The sequence below is a fragment of the Solanum verrucosum genome, unplaced genomic scaffold (genome assembly GCF_900185275.1).
Source record: "Solanum verrucosum unplaced genomic scaffold, falcon-dt-bn FXZP01000277.1, whole genome shotgun sequence".
NCBI lineage: Eukaryota > Viridiplantae > Streptophyta > Magnoliopsida > Solanales > Solanaceae > Solanum > Solanum verrucosum.
The window spans coordinates 1,894,131-1,908,890 of NW_026019945.1; the positions used below are offsets into that span (position 1 = coordinate 1,894,131).

Here is a 14,760-nt window from a genome sequence, read left to right on the forward strand (position 1 = left end):
TTAAAAAGAAAAGTAAAACAAATAAATTAAAACACAGAGACTATAATATTCTCACTTTGTGCAAAACCAAAACTTAAATTTGTTGTTAAAGTATAAAACAAGATTCACACTATGAAGTACTAAAAAAAAGTTATGGACCTGATTAGCTGGGAAAAAAGTAGAGCATAAATAAACTTTATTAATTCTAACAAAATGCTTTTGTGGAAAAGCACAAAAGTATGAGTCATTCTTATGCTATTTTGCAGCTTTTTTTTGTTTAACTTTATTCTTTTATTAGCATGTCAAAATTTTTAAAATATCCTATGATCTGTATCCACCAATCAAATCTTGACTCTTTCTCATTAATTTATTTCTCTTAAGTTAAATAATGTATGTTTTCATCTTAAGATAAAATAATTTGGTAAGCTTCGATAAAGCCATGATTTAGCGGTGAATGAAATGATTAAAATTTTTCAATAGATTAAGATTTAATTTCCAACGAAGAATTAATATATTAATAATCTTATAAGTTATAAATCAAGTAATTTTTGGTAAAAAAGTTCTTTATTTTTAGAACTCAAAATGTAAAACATACCTAAGGTTAATTTTTTATTATGTTTTTAAGGGATTATATAGTAGCTAGCTGAATGATATATGTATTAGTTGAATAAGTATCAATTATATGAATATTAGCTATTTTATTTTATATTTTATAACACAAATTTCTAAATTATAAACTTACATCTTAACTAAATACTATCAAACTAAGTTATCAAAAATTAATACATAAATAAATTACTTCCCTACCTACCAAACGACCCTTAACAAGTAAGAAGTCAAATTATGTCCAAATTCCTAATCTACTTAAAAAAAAAAAAAAAAACCTTCCTCACGAGATACTTGTTTTCTCCCTCTCTATTTCTCCTTTCACTTTTCTTCTTATCTATCCAACTACAAGTGAAAAATGTTCATTAATATAATTTTTCTCATAATTAAATCTCGAATCAACTCAACAATTCTAAATTATTTTCTTCTTTATTGTCTGGTTAATCTGAATTCATATTAAAGACACAAGTAAATATAATTTTTTTTCTATACTCAAACCTCGAATCGAACTCAACAATTTTATACTTCAAAAATACCCTTAATGAAAATGATTGTTAGATTACGAGTGAGACGGACCCTGCTCTGATACCATGTTAGATTAGGTCTTAGGCCTAACTCACACCCCAAAAGCTAGCTCAAATGAATGAGGATTGCCCAAGTCTTATAAGGAGTCCACCCATCTCATTAGAGACTTTGTCGGTCTTTTAACATTTACCCCTACATATAACCTCTATATATTGTAGCAAGTGCCTAACAATTGACCTATATACCCACGTTTACATCAAAACAGGACGCCGGCCGGCAAATTGGACCGTCTCTTTTTTACATTCCTAAAAAACACACACATACAGGTCAACAATTTGTCATCGTCTTCACAAAGTCACAAATAAATCCAACCAGAAAATTCCAACTAGAAAAAGACTGTCAAAATGTGGAACCCAGAATCAGTTCTTATGTATTTACTACATCATGGCTCAGAAAACCCATGATTTTTCACCGGAAAAAATGACTAATATTTGCCGGAAAATAGTTCAAGTCAAGATTAGGTGGAAGATATTTGATAAAGCTTCAATCTTTAGGGAGTTTTTTCGTTTTATTTGGGAAAGAATCATTGTTTGTTCAACTGACCGGAAACCGGTGAGGTACCGGCGTTTGTCTCGAAGAAGTTCATCGTCTCCGGTGGCTATGGAGGAAGTTGAAGGGTATGGGGTAGGTGGTGGAGAAGGTGATCCTTTAACTGCAACTTGTAGTGGGTATGATAGTGATTCAGATTTAGTTACTTTGAAGATCAGTATTTTGGGTGATTGTCAGATTGGTAAAACAAGTTTTGTGGTAAGCTTAACATAATTTTCTCTGTTTAGCTTAGTATTTTACTTTGTTATGTTTACAGAATTATGATTTTGAGTTTATGAGTTCTGAATTCTAGAAAAAAACCGCTTATTGGGTTCTGTGGAACCTGTAGGCGAAGCTCTAGCTCTGCCCCGGTGTACGGACCAATTTAGGAACATATAGACTATTATCGAGTAACTGATGAGCCTGGGTTGATCAGGCCTTCCAAAAATGTTGATGTACCTATATTGGATCCTCCAAAAAGCATGTTTTTTTAGGATCTCGATAATATTTTTGAAGAGTCCGAGCAACAATACTATTCACCAAGATTTGGATGATTTTTTTTTTCTAGTGAAATTTGAGTTCTAGTGTGTTGGTATGAAGGAAAATGTTTTATATGAACACATGTTTTCTTGGAAAACGAGTGCATCTTTTATTTATTTTCTAAGTAAGCCAAAAAAAATATTACCCCAAGAGCAACTATATGTTATTTAGCAAAATATACAGGTTGGAATGTGGTGGGGAGTGGAGGTGGCAGGGATTTTGATGATCAAGGGGTGGGGTTGGGAGGTGGTGGGGTTTGGATGATCTAGGGGTGGGGTTGGGATGGGGTGGAATGTGGGGAACACACAAGAAATCATTTTCCTCATTTTAAAGTAATTTATTTAACCAAACATCAGAAAATTGGAAATATTTTTCACCCCACCAAACACGCCCGATTGGCCTTTTTCCACTTTATTGATCACGAGTTCACACCCTTGATTTCCGAGTTAGAATGTTAACTTCTTATGCTTAAACAAAGAAACAGCTTTTTTAACACTGTTGGTAACTTTTTAAATTTTTGTTTTCCAGATTAAGTATGTAGGTGATGAACAAGAAAAGAGGTGCTTGCAGATGAAGGGATTGAACTTAATGGATAAAACATTAGTTGTACGAGGTGCACGAATTGCATTTAGAATATGGGATGTAGGAGGTATGTTCATTAATTTTCTTCCTTAATCTGGAAAGCTAATAATGCTTAGGCCAATTTTTTCACTTTTAAGGTTGTTAATGTAGCTTAATCAATGCAGTGAATAATTCGGTTTTGAAATTAAACTTTTGGTTTATAGGTGATCATAGCTCATTTGATCAGATTCCAATTGCTTGTAAAGATGCTGTTGCCATTCTCTTTATGTTCGATCTCACTAGCCGGAGTACATTGAACAAGTATGTAGCTTTAATCTGATACTGTCAAAACAAGAAGAAGATTTATTCGTATTTCTTATATTGTTAGTGCATAAAACTTGAACACCGTTATTAAAAGCTTTTGTTTTTCTTTTTTTGCAATTTCAGTGTGATAAGTTGGTATACTGAAGCAAGAAAGTGGAATCAGGTGAGAAACTTTAACTTCTCTTTCACTTTGATGTTGTTTTCTTGAAAAAAGGAGTAAACTTTAAAACCAAGAATCATCTTTTACTTATTACTAACAAAGAAAAAAGTTGGATGAGACTTTCACTAGCCAGTAGCAATTCATTTCACCAAATAAAAGAAAAAGTAGTACAAACAGCAACTTAACTATAGTGGTTGGGACTTTATTGATATACTGAAGTAAAGTTTTGAAAGGAACTGAGTAATGACAGTAGTTGGAACTACTTTCACTCTTTTGAATAAAAAGTAGCATATGGCAATAAGTAAGGTAGTACTTTAGTTACTTTTTGTTCTTGAAGATGATAACTTTATCAGTTGGTTCATTTAGATTTGAATGATTGAAACTTAATGACCAGAATACGTCGTTATTAGCAAAACTTGATTAGCTTCAACTTTCAAGAAGAATGAATTGAACAACGGCGTATAAGGGTGTGGTCTAGAGGTCAATAAAGGGGGTTGAGAACCATGAGGTCTCGGGTTCAAACACTAGGTGATTTCCTCTCATATGTCCGAACTTTGGCAGATAGAGTTACCTTGTACATACCTGTGGAATTAGTCGTGGTGCCTCCAAGTTGGTCCGTACACCACGGCTATTAAAAGAAATCAATTGAATAACAATCATGATGATCATTATCACTAAGTTCTGTTGTTCTTTACCAATGAAAACTAATTTAATATGTATTGGTAAAGATTACGAAGTCAAATACTGTTCTTGATAATGATGGATGGAAGGAACAATTATAATACATGATTTATAGAATTTAAAACATTGTTAGCTAAGGTAATTAAGTCTAATCTTTTTCTTCTATAATTGACAAATACAGACTGCTATTCCAATACTAATTGGGACCAAATTTGATGATTTTGTTCAGCTTCCACCAGACATTCAATGGTCTGTGGTGACACAGGTACAATTCTGATCAACATAATATACTTAAATGTTTCCTTCATTCCTTCTTCTAAATGGTTTTTAAGCCTTATAAATGTAGAGGTCGTTACTCGTTACAGAAAAAACTAACTCACACACCAAACTAACAAAACACACCCCTTTATATACACTTTCTATCACTAATCAACAACATACCTAGTGTAGTCCCATAAAGTGGGGTCTAGACAAAGTAGAGTGTACACAAACCTTACCCCTACCTTAGAGGTAGAGAAGTTGTTTATGATAAGACCCTCGGCTCAAAGAACCTTCTATCACTAATCGTGATTAATTAATATATGTAATCATCTCAATCGTCATATCATTAAAGACCATTCTTCCTCATGTTTGTACACTTCTACTTTGTGCAAGTAGGAAAGCGATGTGATCCTAACAAGTTCCTCAAATGTTCGCTTCTCCATAAATGAAGACGGGTGACCCCCACATATATTGGGGTGGTATTTGCATTATAAACCGAATTTTCCTGCTTTAGTTGCAAACTTCGTTTTCACAAGAATATGAAAAATTTAATTTTGTTTATAAATACTGAGAAGATGAAAGGAACTAGTCTTTTGGGTTAGTTATTGTCATCCTCCAGTCCCCTACCACAGAGTCCACCCACCCCCAACAAACCAAGAAAACAAAAGTAGTAGGCAAGATATAACGAAATTAGAATCTAGAGCACGTTCTGTCAGTTCAACTGACCCTATCAATTCAGCTCGAACTATATATACGTATAATAAGACAACACTTGTTCTGAACATACTGACTCATTCCATTGCATTCCGTCATCTCATATTGTACTGATATAATAAGTATGTGGCACATTGGTGTTTTGCAGGCAAGGACATATGCAAAGGCAATGAAAGCAACACTTTTCTTCTCAAGTTCAACACATAACATCAATGTGAATAAGATCTTTAAGTTCATAATGGCAAAGCTCTTTAACTTGCCTTGGTCTGTCAAGAGAAATCTTACTATTGGTGAACCAATTATTGACTTCTAGTTCTTCCTACTACTACTGTTACGTTATGTTTTGTATATAAAAGGAGGGAGTAGTGAATTCATTAACATGTAATATTTGTATTTCCTTTTCACCTTTCTTATTGAGTGTATAGCGAAATCAAGGTTGATGATAAATTCAGCAAAGTTTCCACGATATTTTACCTTTCCATATTAAAGGGCTCTTGTATTTGGTAATACTAATAGAATATATGAAGAAAAGTTTAGTGCGACAATCATACCTCTTTATAACAACAGTTCATTATAACTATTAATTTTTTCTTTCTTGAAATTAGATTTTTATGTTATATATAAATAAAAGAATCAAATCAAAGAATCGAACACCCATCTTTTCAACCAATTTTTTTTCTTCTAAAAATGGCAAAATAATCCACGTCATTTTAATTGGGTCCCACTGACCTCTTATAGTGTCATAAAAAAACAAAGATTCTAGATTTGCTTTATTTTCATAAATCATCCAAACATGGCCTTCTCCTCACCGAGCCAAATAGCTCTACCGCTACCGAGGCCTCACCGTTTCTCCTCCTTATCTCAATCGCAAATACCCTTCAAATTCATCAAAATGACGTCTTCACCCACCAATCCACCAGCCATAGCTTGTGTCCTCACCGAAAAATCAATGGATGCCGCCGCCATTCAACGACCCGATTCGTTTGGCCGGTTTGGAAAGTTCGGTGGTAAGTATGTACCGGAAACTCTAATGCATGCTCTCGATGAACTGGAAACCGCCTTCAATTCGCTCGCTACAGACCAGGACTTTCAGGTGTTTGATTAACTGCATTCTCGGATTGGTGATTTTGTTTCATTTCTTCGATTATTTGAATGAAATGGATATATGAAAGATACATATATAGTTTAGCTAAACTACATTGGAGGATCTAGTATATATATTTAGAATTTTACTAAATATTTCATTGTGAATCCATTTATTATTGTATATCAACTTGAAATTGTTATAGAAACTCGTAAACTTTGAATCCAGAATCCGTTTTTGCTTGCTATGCTAACTTTAGGATTTGAGATTAGTTGATATTGTTATTTTTTGACGTGCATTCAGCATTCTGTAATAAGAGTGGATCTGATTGATTGGACATTACCGCAGGCATTACTTTTATCCTTCGAAATATGAAGAGTGAAACTAATAAAAAAAACTTTTCTTTTTGTTATTCAATCATGAAATGATGAAACTAGTTGACTAGTATCTTATGATATTCGAAGTCTGTGTTTGTTAACATGTTGAAATAGTTGAGTAAGTTAGCTTAGACTGCAAATATCGTTGTGTGCGCGTGTGTGTTTTAAGTAAATGGTAGTATCTTCCTTGAGCATAATTTCTTTGGAAACTGCAGGAGCTACAATTTTGCTGGAAATTTAGCACAATTCAAGTTTTTTTTCTGATATAAAGTGCTGTAGTTATGACTTGTGAGCTTATGCTCTTGATCTCTGATTTTTGGTATATCACGTGTAAATAAGGTTGTCCGGAACATCAACAAAATTATGTTATCTTATCAAAAAGGGATTCTCTTAACGAACTCCTAATCTTAGTAATACAAGAAATTATGTTGTCTTTTGAATGAAATGGACTTGAAAAGATAGAAAGGGATATAGATGATTCAGAAGCTTGATTCCAAACTGTTTCGGAATTGAGGTGTCGCTGATGGATTGATTGATTTCAATTGTATGGCATTGTGAAGAATTGTTGACCCCTATAAAACTTCTAACTTGTTTGTACTCCATTTATGCTGACTGCAGAAGGAACTAGATGGGATATTAAGAGATTATGTTGGCAGAGAGAGCCCTCTTTATTTTGCTGAGCGACTTACTGAACATTATAAACGTCCAGATGGTGAAGGGCCAATGATCTACCTGAAGAGAGAAGATTTAAACCACACTGGTGCCCACAAAATCAATAATGCCGTTGCGCAAGCTTTGCTTGCCAAGCGCTTGGGAAAGAAACGCATTATTGCCGAGACAGGGGCTGGTCAGCATGGTGTTGCCACTGCAACTGTTTGTGCTCGGTTTGGCTTGGACTGTGTTATTTATATGGGTGCTCAAGATATGGAGAGGCAAGCATTGAATGTCTTCAGAATGCGACTGCTTGGAGCTGAGGTCTGTATCATACATTATAAATTGACGGCTCTGATCATAGCTTACTTGAGGAGAGATTGAAAATTGATTAAAGATTCACTGATTAACTTTGTGGTTTCACTGAGATCTCTGCACCTTCTAATAACTGGCTTGGTTATCTGCAATGACACTAACTTGTTCAATAAAATCCTGTGATTTCTTCCCTACGTTCCACAGATGAATTTCACTGTAAATGTACTGTGTTTTTCTTGCATTCATAAATTCTCAATTGCAGGAATGATTAGTAAGTGTGGTTCATCGGTACATGAACAAAAGGTTGATTGCAAACTATTGGTAAAAGGGGAGAACAGAATGTGATATGAATAATGATATCCATGAACTTAGGGAGTAGGATAAGATGTATACAGACGGGCAGAGGCAATCTTATTAAAATACTTGAATCTGTCAGATATTTGCAAAGTGAGAAGTTGCCGGGAAATTTTCTTGTTTTGCATTACCTACACTGCCTCTATATTCATCTCTTTTTAAAAAAATTACCCTGCCTCTATTTTGATCTGAAGACCATCTAGAATTCTATTTAGGGCTTGAGGACCGTCTTTCGCTGAACCATCGCCTTTCTTCTGTTATACGTCCCTGTAAAATGTAAATGGTTAAGCTTCTTCCTTTTTCCCTCTTTATTCTTGGGATAGATTACATAATTTTATCTTATACTTTGTAAGAGATCTTTCCATTGCATTTGAATCACTCTATTTAATTACATCTCCCAAAATTAACATTGCAGGTTAGAGCAGTCCACTCTGGAACTGCTACGCTCAAGGATGCTACTTCAGAAGCTATAAGGGATTGGGTTACAAATGTTGAAACAACTCACTACATACTTGGATCTGTTGCAGGACCACACCCTTACCCCATGATGGTTAGGGACTTCCATGCAGTGATTGGTAAAGAAACAAGGAAGCAATCATTGGAAAAGTGGGGTGGGAAACCAGACGTGCTTGTTGCATGTGTTGGTGGAGGTTCAAATGCTATGGGACTGTTTCATGAGTTTGTTGATGACAAAGATGTGAGGTTGATTGGGGTTGAAGCAGCAGGTTTTGGTCTAGATAGCGGTAAACATGCTGCCACTTTAACAAAGGGTGAGGTAGGAGTACTGCATGGAGCTATGAGCTATCTACTGCAAGATGAAGATGGGCAGATAGTTGAGCCACATTCTATAAGTGCCGGGTAATTACTTGAACCTTGCTTGTTACTAATGTGCTCATTTTGCTTGCTATTACAAAATCCTGTGGGTACACTTGACGCTACTGAAATAAAGTGTGTTTGGTCAAATCAAATCATTGCATCTCTTAACTGGTTTTATTCCCCTAACGGATTATTAGATTGGATTACCCTGGAGTTGGGCCAGAACACAGCTTTTTGAAAGATCTGGGGAGAGCAGAATATTATAGCATCACAGATGAGGAGGCTTTGGAAGGTGATACATGATTTCACTTATTCTTTGTTCTAAACTTTACATAACTTGCTCACTTATGCTGCATCTTTATGATGTATCTTACAAACCCGTTCGTGTATCACTTAATGCCTCATGTTTGCAGCCTTCAAAAGGTTATCTCGCTTAGAGGGTATCATCCCCGCTCTGGAAACATCTCATGCTCTGGCCTACTTAGAGAAGCTGTGTCCAACTCTAGCAAATGGAACTAAGGTCGTGCTTAACTGCAGTGGGAGAGGAGATAAAGATGTTCAGACTGCTATTAAATATTTGAAGGTTTGATGGAGAAGTTGGTAATACTTATCCCAAAGAGTTCTTTGTACTTTAAAGGTAACTTAAAAGAGTATTTTCTGTTTTATGGCACAACAAATTTTGTAAGTTAAATAAGATTGTTGTCGAAAATTTTGTTGATAGAGCTGTTGATTCATGAACCCAGAACCCAATTCTCTTGATTGTTAAAAGGTCCATATATACTTCTCGTCACTTGGTTTCTAACTTTCTACTAGTGGTGTTTCCACCAGGAAGTATGTGTTTTGTTCAGATTCTTCGATATGTTCATGAGCCAAATTTCACCTTAATCGGTCTCTGATCGATCTATGTCAAACATGGAGTGCTAGTTAAGGCAATCATGCTGTTTATTTGAGCCAAATTCTGCAAGGTTTATGCTTAAATGAACTAATTTATACCACTCTCAACCAGTTTATTAGTACACTTGTTGATGTCTCTACGAATAATAACAAAACAGGGAAACCAGCCTTGTAACTCTATAGGATTTGAGTTAATTTTAACTCATTATTGCTATCTACATACTCATAAGTTCCATGCTCAACCCAAAGTAAGGGTAGACTGAGGATCCTGAGAGACGTTATCGCAACACCTCAAGGTCTCTTCAACGTCTTTTATCCCTAATGCAGTATGCAAATTCCACTCTTCATTGTTTTGCCTGCATAACATTCAAACAGTTTTAAGTTAATAGAGGACAAGCAATGAAAAAATGAAACTAGCGCAAAAAAATACAGGAAAACCAGAGAAAGAGCAGCAAATCACGAGCATTATCGAAGAGGGATCCGTTTTGAAAGATTGGTGATACAAGAAAATGCAGAACCATGGTTTATTGCACAACAAAAAAACACCTCAATCCCAAACCCCAAGCTAGTTGGAGTTGGTTATATAAATTATCACCTCCGTATGAACTCATTTCATTCCAATATTTTGAAGGAAACACACTTGGCATCACGTATTTTTTGATATGGTAACTTACGTCCCTCCAAATGATTTGCCTTCGTTGAGAAAAAGACGGTTTCTAAGTTTCGAATAACAAATAGTACAATTATGATGTGCTAACCCAAAAGAAGAAGGGAAGAAAAGATGCACACACATATAGAGAGGAACTAAAAAGATCCCAGTGAAGATTGTTGTGCAAAGGAAGGGAAAGTAGCTATCTCTCATTCTCGTGTTTCTAATGACAATAGTTACGGAGAAAACTAGTTTGCTTGCCATTCAAGTGGAAAAAGCTATAGACTTCAAAAATTTATATCGAGGAACGAACAATCAATCACATCTGATACAGAAAGGCAAAAAATGAAATTATCACCTGTGAGTACAAGAAAGTTCCAAGAATTGCAATGGCAGCTCCAAGAGCGTTGACTGGCTGGACGGGTGTACGGAAGATAATGATGGAAGAGACAATTACTGATATACGTTTCATGGTGTTTCCAATACTAAATGTCAATGGAGAGATCTCATCCAAAGACATGTATGAAACTTGATTGTAGAGGTGATAAAATACACTCTGGGCCGCCATCCACCTGTTATCAATAAACATTCACCACATTCAACACCAAAGCTAAATTAAGTATGTGATGCAACTGATTTCACAAAATCCTTCCTCCTCACATTCTTAATACCAATTCACTCATTGAGAAGAGGGAAAGCTAAGCTACAGTTAAGTGTAGTAAAATTCAGATGAAGTGAAATATGTACTGCTCTTACATACAACAACTTACGGGAATCAAATAACGATGACAAATATCTCAATCTCAAGAAAGACCTTATCGCTCTATTTAAATATGTTCCATAATATTGATAAACCTAGTTTTCTCTAGCACTAAAAGTTCTCTACATTTTCAATTGACATATAAATCTCTAAAATGATTAAAATTACTCTAGTCAAATGTAGTACACTCATTGTTTCAATTTAAGTGACAACATTAGTATTTGTGGAATTAAATAGGTTCCTCCATGACCACACCTTTCTTAAATATTTTGATTTATCACCTATTATGACATATAAAAGTAATTTTTATGTAATTTCCAAATATGTAAATTTTATTTCCAAAAGCTTAAATAATTGAATACTTTAACCCTCGTACTCTAAACCTTGCCAAATAAAGTGCAAGGAAGGGAGTATTATTTAACCGGAGCCATTTATGGCAAAGTGCTGATGACACAAAATGTAAAAACAGATAGGATGGCAGTCATGTGATTACCAGACGATCTGGGGACCAATTTGAGATACAGCCTTTTCAAATCCTAGAGCCCACATTTGTGGTCCCTCAACAGCAATGGCAAATGGTGTGAGAATCAACAAAGACAGCATAGACAGGCAAGCATAGTAGTTCATCCCACTAACAGACTTCCCCTTCATACCCTTCTTGGAGAATATATTTCTGAAGACAAATGCCACGTTCGAGATCATAGCCCCCGAGAAACCTAACATGGACAAACCAACAAAAACAAATAAAATCATCAGCAAACAAATTCATTAAGCAAAGTTGTGTTCAACACTCAAAACCAACTTAATTGTTAAAGACATCACTAAATGTCAAGGCCACTGCCCCCTGATTAAACAAAAAAACAGGTCAGCCTAGTAAAAACTCAGATACAATTTCATCCACAAGGAAGGTCTCTTAGAAACACAAAATGATTGAATGCATCACATAACGATCCTTCCATTAATTGAAGAATTACCAAACTCGAGAAGTCTGAATTACCTGAGAGAAAGGGTCATTTCCTGGAATAAGTCAAATTGTGATATTTGGTTACCAAAAAATGTTATCTTTTCATGGAAATTTTGAAAAAAGATCATATCATCTTAGTTGTGCGGACTCCACTTTTGATGCCGCACCCGTGTTGGATTCACCAAAAATACATTACTTTTGGCGAATCTGATACGCACCCGTGGGTATTTTTGAAGAGTCCGAGCAACATAGCATATCATACCAAATACAGTCTAATATTACAGCTGTTACAGCTAGGAGTATTATTCTCTTATGCTACCAAAGATTTGCCATCAAATTTCCATAGAATTCTGTGTATACAAGTATATTGACATTGAAAAATGTTTTACCATGCAGCAGGCAAGAGAATCAACACAAATGATGGGGGAACTTAAGTCTTAGAAACTAGTAAAAGTTAAGTAATTACCAATCCAATTGAAGTTCAACTCTGTAAGAGCAGAAAGACCACAACCACCGATGATGGGGATAAGAGATAAGTAAACGGCAGTAGGGAATGACTCTCCCAAGAGGAACCTTGAAACCAAAACACTAAAAGCAGGTTCACCACTCTTGATGATGTGAGTGAATGAAACTGCCACCTTTGACATGCTCACTGTAGCTGCCACATGCCCAATTGTATGTGCAACGGCAACCTAGAATAGAAAACAGGAAGAAAACAAACAGTGATTAAAGACTCTGTTTGGCACTAAAAAACAACACTTTTTTCAGATAATGATAGTTCCAAGCTAGACCGTGTGCACGTCTACGTGCTATCTCACACTAGTACATGTATCAAATAACTTCGACCACCAAAACGAAGAAAAGAAATCACTAAACATGAAGGTCTCTTATCATTTCCATCCACAAAAATACAAACTTTTTTCAGATAATGATAGTATCCAATCTAGTCTGTGTGCACATCTACGTGCTATCTCACACTAATACATGTATCAAATAACTCTGACCACCGAAACGAAGGAGAAAACAAATCACTTAACATTGAAGGTCTCTTACGGTTTTCATCCACAAAAATACAAATTTTTCTCAGATAATGACAGTATCCAAGCCTGTCTTTGTGCATGTCCACCAAAACAAAGGAGAAACTAAATCACTTAGGATTGAAGGTCTCTTATGGTTTACATCCACAAGAAAACAAAACTTCATTTTCATGAAACAATTGTTGTGTACTTCAAAACCAACACCTTTTGTTGTTTTGTATTCTCTGTCACCAAACCCAGAAAACATTTCTCTCAACATTAAATCCAAACAAAATCAAAATCAAAATCAAATTTAGGTACTATGTTGGCAAATATATCTTCATTAAACCAAAACCACAGAGCCCCCAAAAAACTAAACCCAAGATCTATGGCAGGTAAAAATTTCACTATCACAATAACCATAGACTAGATCCCTAGAGAACCAAACACTACAAAACAGAACACAAGAACCACAACTAACCTAATAACAAGGCATAAAACATCAAAATTATGTCCACAAATATCATCAAAACAAGAAAATAATCATAAAGTTGTTGTCTTTACACAATTGGGTATCCAAAAAACACAATTTTCCTTACCGGGAATAGAGTTTTCCAGAATTCAAGATCAGTTTTAGGAGCTTCTGCAATTCTTAGAGCCCAAGAAATCAACATAATAAGTGAACCAGCAGCAAGTGACAAAGTTGATGTTAACCAAGGGAATGGAAAAGCATTCAACACTTTCTTATTATAAATATTAAAAATCACATTCAAAAACCACCAAGTAGCAAAATAAACACCGATCTTCATCTTCCTTGCCACCTCCGTTTTCGATTCAGGTCCTTCAATCGGTTCAGCCCGATCCGCTTCATAAGCCTTACACTTAACCAAACCGCTATCAGTTTTCTCATTAGATCTCTTCAAACCCCCAAAACTCTCAACAGAAGAAACAAAAACAGGCTTAGAAATAGATACACCGGAGCTCCGGCGAGACTTCATCGCCGGTAATGGCGGAAGTACAGAGATACGGCGTGAAGAAGCCAAAGATTGAGACTTTGACCGAATAAAATCACACCCATTGATTGTAAAAGCCGATTGCTTCACTGTAGAGATCATGGTTCAAAATCCTTTGAGCTGGCAAGCGAAAATTCAGATGGGTTTTGACTAAAAATTAAAACTTTTTTATAATAAAGATCAGAAAATAATATAATACCAGCAAAACCCCAGATCAAGATTTTACAGAAAACTTGAAAAAAGGGTTCTCTTCACGGCTCTGTCTACGTAGAAAGAGCCTGAAAAATCATGTGCACTCCGTGTGAGTGAAGAAGAGAGATTTTTAGGAGATCTAATTGTCTGATAAACAACACAGAAAAGAGTATTGAAATCTCAGTATAAAACAAGATCGACCATGTGATGTGATGATCCACAAAAAAGTTTTTAAGTATAAAAACAAGGATTTATGGAAGAAAGTGTATGTTGGAATAGTAGAAATCTAGGGTGGCTGGCAAAAAGTATATACTAGTATAGAAGAGTTTTGATGGAAGGTGGGGTCTTTTTTTTTTTGGTTCCTCTATTATAACGCCTGCCCTATGATGATATTTCAATTACACTATCATGCTTTTTTTTTTTTCTTTTATTCTAACCTTGCTCTTTACAAATATATTACACTATTATAAATATCTCCGTTTTTTTTTTAATCATAGTGTTCGGGTCAATTTGTGAATTTCGATTAATTTTTATGGAATATCTCTTACCTTCCATCAATAACAAATATCAAATAATTTTGTCCATCTGAATATAACAAATGAAAAGAAATCACTTAAAGGGATCGTTTGGTAGAGTGTATTAGCTAAAATAATGCATGCATTAGCTTTGTGTATTAGTAATACATTATTTGGTACACTTTTACATGTTATGTATAATTAATGTTTGCATTAGTTAC

At 35.0% G+C, this 14,760-nt stretch overlaps 3 protein-coding genes across 3 annotated transcripts; 2 read left to right on the plus strand and 1 right to left on the minus strand.

The window, feature by feature from the left end:
• Positions 1-1,409: 1,409 nt before the first annotated feature.
• Positions 1,410-5,482, plus strand: LOC125807740 (septum-promoting GTP-binding protein 1-like). Its single transcript, XM_049487481.1, has 6 exons — positions 1,410-1,917; positions 2,767-2,887; positions 3,024-3,120; positions 3,247-3,286; positions 4,146-4,229; positions 5,088-5,482. The coding sequence occupies exons 1-6, from the start codon at positions 1,555-1,557 to the stop codon at positions 5,250-5,252; spliced, it is 870 nt and encodes a 289-aa protein (XP_049343438.1). The 5' UTR covers positions 1,410-1,554; the 3' UTR covers positions 5,253-5,482.
• A 243-nt stretch (positions 5,483-5,725) lies between these two features.
• LOC125807672 (tryptophan synthase beta chain 1-like) lies at positions 5,726-9,180 on the plus strand. The gene is made up of 5 exons (XM_049487411.1): positions 5,726-6,032; positions 7,019-7,375; positions 8,136-8,578; positions 8,734-8,828; positions 8,950-9,180. The coding sequence occupies exons 1-5, from the start codon at positions 5,733-5,735 to the stop codon at positions 9,123-9,125; spliced, it is 1,371 nt and encodes a 456-aa protein (XP_049343368.1). The 5' UTR covers positions 5,726-5,732; the 3' UTR covers positions 9,126-9,180.
• A 322-nt stretch (positions 9,181-9,502) lies between these two features.
• LOC125807694 (glucose-6-phosphate/phosphate translocator 1, chloroplastic) lies at positions 9,503-14,409 on the minus strand. The gene is made up of 5 exons (XM_049487427.1): positions 13,419-14,409; positions 12,270-12,495; positions 11,333-11,555; positions 10,438-10,651; positions 9,503-9,786 (listed from the first exon to the last, which is right to left on the minus strand). Exons 1-5 carry the CDS (start codon positions 13,932-13,934, stop codon positions 9,775-9,777), a joined length of 1,191 nt encoding a protein of 396 aa, XP_049343384.1. The 5' UTR covers positions 13,935-14,409; the 3' UTR covers positions 9,503-9,774.
• Between the last annotated feature and the right edge of the window lie 351 nt (positions 14,410-14,760).